Source organism: Branchiostoma belcheri, unplaced genomic scaffold (genome assembly GCF_001625305.1).
Source record: "Branchiostoma belcheri isolate BF01 breed outbred unplaced genomic scaffold, Haploidv18h27 scaffold13, whole genome shotgun sequence".
Lineage (NCBI taxonomy): Eukaryota > Metazoa > Chordata > Leptocardii > Amphioxiformes > Branchiostomatidae > Branchiostoma > Branchiostoma belcheri.
Window position 1 is genome coordinate 3,717,178 of NW_017802713.1, and position 6,918 is coordinate 3,724,095.

At 41.9% G+C, this 6,918-nt stretch overlaps 1 protein-coding gene across 1 annotated transcript; it reads left to right on the forward strand.

The window, feature by feature from the left end:
- The first annotated feature begins 2,537 nt into the window (after nucleotides 1-2,537).
- On the forward strand, nucleotides 2,538-5,342 carry LOC109463733 (alpha-(1,3)-fucosyltransferase 7-like). The gene is made up of 2 exons (XM_019760580.1): nucleotides 2,538-2,720; nucleotides 4,288-5,342. The coding sequence occupies exons 1-2, from the start codon at nucleotides 2,538-2,540 to the stop codon at nucleotides 5,209-5,211; spliced, it is 1,107 nt and encodes a 368-aa protein (XP_019616139.1). The 3' UTR covers nucleotides 5,212-5,342.
- Nucleotides 5,343-6,918: the final 1,576 nt, after the last annotated feature.

Here is a 6,918-nt window from a genome sequence, read left to right on the forward strand (position 1 = left end):
TGCACGTCCTGGATATCCAGGACATGTCGCGAGCCAGAGTGCACCTCCTGGATATCCAGGACATGTCGCGAGCCAGAGTGCACCTCCTGGATATCCAGGACACGTCGCGAGCCAGAGTGCACGTCCTGGATATCCAGGACACGTCGCGAGCCAGAGTGCAGGTCCTGGATATCCAGGAAGTGCTTCAATGGAACACACCCTAGGTACGAAAGGGTGTTTGCTCTATCCAGAAATCGCTTCAGATCTGTTGTTTGCTAGCGACGTTGTGATCATGAATTTTTTTTTATTTTTTATTTTGTTATTTACTTCAGAATTCACCTCAAAACAAGGCTCGTGAGAGCCACTTACATGTTTTGGGTTACAGTGATGACTGCGTGGTCAGACATTTGTTCACCCTTGATTTAAACCGTTGGAGGTTGTAATTAGCGGTGAAACATTCACGGGGAAGCTTGTTCCACAGTGAAGTGGTTCTTGGGAAGAAACTGTCAGCATGAAATTTTCTCTCATGGAGCTCATAGTGACTTGCTCATAGTGACTTGCATTCGCTATATAATGAATGAATGAAAGACCTTTGTTGTACGTTTGTGCTCTAACAAGTACAGGTCATGAATAGACAAGGAAAAGCATACAGTAATAATACTTAAACTATACATACTAATGTGAACTACTATTTACATTGTTCGACTTCTCGCTTCTTGACGCAGTTATAGATGTACGAGCATATAGAACTAGTGATACATGATTTGTCAAGTTTCATAAGAAATATGAATTTTTCTGATTCATTTAAATGTCCAAAGTTGGGAAACTTATCTATTATATAAGAATATAGGAAATCTCTCTCATTACTATATAACGTAAAATCGACTACGAAATGAAACTATATATATAATGTCCAATAAACATTCTGGGACAGTTACATATGTAACGTGTGCACAGCGAAGTGTCGCTATCTTTGTATACATTTGTTTTTAAGAACGAGCAGCTGAGTTAATTCTACACTAACCCTGCGTGAGAACAAATATGGAAGTGTGGGCGTGAAGAATTCCTGCTAATGGTTCTGTCAATCACCATGATTGACTGCAACACGGGACCAATCAGCGTACATGACGTCACATGACATCTTGGATATCTAGGAGTGTCGCCGATCGCCGACAATGTAGCAGAGCACAGTTTTCGCCCTATGGGGATTTCTATAGTTAAGGACCCCAAGATGACTCACTTCGACGCGGTAAGAATTATAGCAGGGTGCACTTCACTAATACGAGAATCGAATATGTCTCAGAAGAAGGTACAAACTACAAAATATCTAGAAACCAAAAAATCCTGTCGGCGTATCTGCTCGCAACGTACACTTTAAAATCGTCCCCTACGGACGTGACCTGAACTGCAGCCGACTCACCCGGAAAGCCAGTTGCGCAATACGGCGCATTTATACATGAACTGCAAAACCTTCACAATTCAAATCATACAGTCTCAAACTCGATACATTCCTACACCACACAGCGCAATTTACATCTGGCTGACGCTCTTATCAGGCTTTCTACTCAGCCTTCAAGAATATTCGCTGTACTACTTTCTATACCCGCGTCATTTTTTAATACTGTGTTCTGCTACCACAAGGCTGGATAGAGCATGTTCTGGATATACCAGGTAGTCTAAACTGGACTCCTGTAACCATTGGCCGCCACACAACGCTACGCGAGTAATCTTCAAGCAGATGCTTAGGTGGCGCAAAAGACAGTATCAAATTGACCAGGCAGTATCCATTGGCCAGATTTTGCGTTACAGTCTGGCCAATGGATACTGCCTGGCCAATTTGATACTGTCTTTTGCACCACCTAAACATCTGCTTGGCTACGCGAGGCCAATGGATGCATGCGGTCAATATAGGCTCGCTTTCTTCCACAGAATCTGCTTGGTGATTAGAAAAAAAAATATAAGACAAAAATTCGTGTGGTCCAGGTAAAAATGACTAAACAGCAGGCTAGGTGACCTACATTCCGCCTAAATCACTAGTATTATAGACTGCAACAATTAATGTGCCTTTTTGCTATCATCAAAGTTCATCTGTGTTGGTAGTTACATGTTTAAAGTTAAAACTTTTTATCCAACAGAAAGAAATTATCAAAGAAATGTACCTTTTGCACCATATTTTTATCAATTCAATATTTGCTTTTTTTGTCAAGACATATTGGTGTCTGCCTTCCCCCAGCACACTCTTTGTTTGTTTGTTTGTTTGTTTGTTTCGCATAACCGGTAAACCGCCTTTAGGCGTAACACACCAGTTTTGTACATGTGCGTACATGTATACGCTGCGTAAGACCGGACTGTAAGGTTTGAACCACTCACACCGGGAAGGTCCCCTACTCTTTTCGATAAGTGCGCTGTACACCGTGTATGGGTACACCTTACTGCACCCAGTGACTGTACACTCTCGTGTGAAAAGAAGCCAGGGTGGAACACGGCTACATCACCACTGTGGAAACAAAAACACGCCTCAGATTCAGCGCTCGTCTCTTCCGCGCTACCACAACTTCATGTCGCCTCACTCGGACGAACCGACGGCAAGGTTCTACTCCATCTGGCACGACGAACCCATCGTGAGGAAGAGGCCGAACTTCAGGAAGATTGTCGGCTGGAACTCGAGTCCGAAATGGCCGCCTGTCGGGAGGGCCTGCCCGGCATATCCAGACTGCGTTTTCACCAGGAACAAAAATCAGGTTGATGTTTTTTTTATTCATCAAAACATAACAAAGACAATGTGGCGCTGCACTCAAGTTTATAACTTAGGCCACACCAAGTAAATTCTATGGATGACGTCCGCGCGCGCATTGATTTTGGCCTCTTCCTAGAAAAAAAAACAAGAAATTTCGCTTCCTGTAACTATGACCAAAGAGTCACGACAGTGTCGCAAATCGTCAGATTGACGTGAAACCCGCAACGCGAAGAAAGTGTCTATTGACAGGACCACCCTGTCATTAACAGAAAATTTTTCACTGTCCACTGTTCCACCTGATTTATTGCTGTTTTGATGACGAAAAGACTTCTTGTTTGTTACACTGTGTCACCTCATTCAATTTGTGTCCTAACATTTGTCGTCTCTTAGTATATTTCTAATCTAGGCATCTTGTTTTTTAGGGCCCTTCTTGTTTTTTTTTCGCCCTCTCGCATTAGATTTAGGGTCTCCAAAGGACGTCATCTATAAAATTTACTTGGTGTGGCCTTATATTAACAGCCCCAAACAACAAAATACGATTAACATTGAAATACACAAAGTTGACATATCAGTGCGCCGTAGTCCCACCACCCCAAAACAGCCAATGCTAATGCTAACAAAGTTATTTGAAAAAGGAAAACTTCTTGACCTGGAGTGGCTACTAAGGATTAACCTCCTATATCTCATAGGCAGAAACACATCCGCCAAACAGAGCTAGAAGGAGAATTTAGGCCATTAACACATGTAGTATTTGGACTTCTACGTATATCTAATTGACTGTAAAAAGACAGTGAAGCAGAGCTGGAAGCGCTTGGAATCTCCAAGGTTGTTGTTTGATGTTGATGTTTTATGTGAAATCCATTAGATTAGATATCAACATCTAATATATTATTTCTGGATTCATAAAATACAAACAAATTCACAAATACGTAGTTAAAGATTAATATGATAACGTTAACATGACACATTCATGAAAATTTAACTAGCATTCAACTATGTCAGTTAAGGTACAACTACAGAGCATAAAACAGTAACAAATACATAACAACACGCAACAATTAAAGTTGGATTTTTGGAGGACAGATTACAATGATACAGTATTTAGCATCTAACTTGTGCATGTACATTACTACCAATGATTTAAAGGCATCCCATGCAATTTCAGGGTGGCAAAACTGGAAATATTCTGAATAAGGCAATCTGTATAATATTGACACATACCAACATTAGTACGTTTGAATCAGTATTTCATACTAAAGGCATTTTCAGAAAACTGCAGAAACAAGCCCGAAGATAAAGTCCTTTATTTTTGGGAGGCACCCTAAAAATAAACCCAGGTCCTTCCAGTAACCGTTTTTTGGCAGAAGTTGGGGCATTTTTGCTCCATGACTGTCGATGTACATATTGGCACAGTGTTCTTTCAACCTGTATATGTAGATAAGGGACTAGAATATTGACTTTAAAAATTCTGGTTTTGAAGCCCCAAAAACTGCACTGGTTGCCTTTAAGGGTCGGTTTGTATCTGTCTATCTTCTATGCCAACATATCATTAATGATGTTCTTGAATTTAGGTGGCAAACGCGGACGCAGTCATGTTTCGCGGCAACCGCGATTTCCCCTTCGTCTACAACCGGTCGCAGTTCCCGTCAGTACGACACAGGCACCAGTACTGGATCTGGCACCCGTACGAGAGCCCCCACCTGACCAGAGGCATCGACCATGCTTCTTACAGCGGCGTCTTCAACTGGACTTTCACGTACAGGAATGACTCGGACATCCTGGCCGCGTGGGGTCATATCACCCACATTTATCGCGAACTGGCCCAAAACCCGCCCGATCCGAACAGGGATTACTCCGCGGGCAAAACTAAGCTTGTGCTATGGTACGTCAGTAACTGTTACAGCCACCTGGCTCGCTTTTCCTACGCGGCTGAGTTGAGGAAGCACGTCGAAGTGGACATTTTTGGTGGGTGTGCGGAGCGACTTGGCGCCGGGAACAGGAGCTACTGCGGGAGGGATGCCGTAGTGTGCTTCAAAAAACACGCTCGCCCGTACAAGTTCTACCTGGCGTTTGAAAACTACAAGTGCGCCGAGTACATCACGGAAAAATTCTGGGACAATTCCCTGAGAAACGACATGGTCCCGGTCGTGTTGGGTGCGCCGAAAAGCGACTACGAAAGGTTTGCTCCCCCGAACTCCTACATCCACGTGGACGACTTCGGCTCCCCTGAAGAGTTGGCAAACTACCTGAAATATCTCGACCAGAACGACGACGAGTATAACAAGTATTTCGCCTGGAAAACTCGTCCTCCTAAGAACCTTCCGCCATCTTGGGAGGAGAGGTATTGTGAGGTGTGTAAGAAACTTCTCCAAGCGTCTCCGACAGAGAGAAAGGTGTACACAGATCTGGATAGGTGGTGGAGAGGCGAGAAGTACGAGCTCTGTGAACCGATGGTGTACGAAGGACCGAATCCGAACGACCAAGTAGCAACGTAATGATTATCAGTCTCCCAGTGACATTATATGCTTCACTGTATTGAACAATTTCACACTTCCCATAATGCCTAGTAACGGTCGCACGGTCGCATGCATTGCCGAGTAGGAGAGTCTTCGGTAGAAGGTGGAACGATAGAAGGTACGTCATTTTCTCTAATTACAACAAAAATGCAATTATGGCATGTGCTTCATACTAGATAAATAATTCAAAACAATAGTTGACCAGTTTGTTGATAGAATTTGTTGGAAAAATTACATCGAGGAAGGGGGGTGGTCTAACGTCATATCCGTGACCGTTACTAGGCATTATGGGAAGTGTGAAATTGGTCAATAACTTAAATGGCTTAACGCTTCATAGATATTAGTTCTGAGTTGTTAGCCTCTACCAGGCTTTGGGAGGCGACTGGAAAGAGTATAAATTGGTCAAATACAGAAAGATATGATGCTTGTTGGTCCGCTAGAGAGTACCCAGTTTGCCGCACCAATGAGTGTACCCTCCTCTCTCTCTGGCTACTCTTTCCAGCCGCCTTCCGAAGCCTGGTAGAGGTAAAAAAAATGGAAAGAAACGCTGATATACTTAGTTGTATATGGTGAACAGGATCTAGGATAATATATGTAGTACATGTACGTATTTATGATGGGTAAAAGGATGTGTAACATAACGTAGCCTGGTGACCTACAGTGATTTGTCAGATTGCTAAACGAGTTTTAAGCATTTTTTTTACCTCCATGAAAAATGAAGGTATTGTTTTTGGTCTGTGTGTATCTGTGTGTATGTGTGTCTGTGTGTGTGTGTGTGTGTGTGTGTCTGTGTGTGTTTGCGTTTCCGCACATTTGTAGTCAGCATAACTTCAGAACGCCTTCATTGATTGTGATGATATTTAGTATGCTGGTAAGTCTTAGGAAGACAAAGGTCAAGGCCAAATATGGGCCTCCTGGTGGATGACCTTGGTACTGCAATAGAACCGGTTTTGTATCTTTTGCCCTGAATATGCTATGGTCTTGATTTTTTTGGTGACAGATAGCTTATCCTGTCAGGAATAAGTGGTGTGAGTTTGGTCCCCCTAGGAGCTTGTTCTGGAACTGCAGGGACTTGCTGGTGAAATCTTTAAAAGCCAATAAGTCCAGATAGGAACAACATATTTTTATCAGTTTTGGTGTGTAGGTAGTTGAGAGAGAGTTGTACATAATAAAATGCGAATTATGCCAATGAGGACCCATTTTACATAATTAAGGAGGACATTCTATAATATATGTTTATATAATAGTACTTTAATACATGTAATCTATTTAATCTGTGGCAGGCGGAGCATCAACAGATACACGTTATGCAAATGATCTAATTTGCATAATTAATGAGAAAATTCTGTGACCCCTTATTGATGAATAATGGGAATTTTATACCTTGTGACATGTATAAGTTACTTAAAGGTTAACACCACTATGCATATATTATGTTAATGTAGAGGTCATTTGCATGAAGTAGGAGAGGAATTTTACACGAAAAATATTGTCATTTGAATTTAGAAAACCATAAATTAAACTACATTATGCTAATTACGACCTTATTTCCATAGTCAGTGAGACAAATAAAAAAAACATTTACAAAAACTCATATATTTCCTGGTATGAAGTCTCTGAATTCTTGTTTGTACTACTGTTTTCGCTAAGTTTTTCTGATCTTACATATCAAGAGAAATATCAGCG

Excerpts from the sequence above, each read along its gene's own strand:
- LOC109463733 (XM_019760580.1), top strand. The coding sequence starts at position 2,538 with ATGTCGCCTCACTCGGACGAACCGACGGCAAGGTTCTACTCCATCTGG. Across the intron at positions 2,721-4,287 it reads TCACCAGGAACAAAAATCAG|GTGGCAAACGCGGACGCAGT; the intron begins GTTGATGTTTTT and ends TCTTGAATTTAG.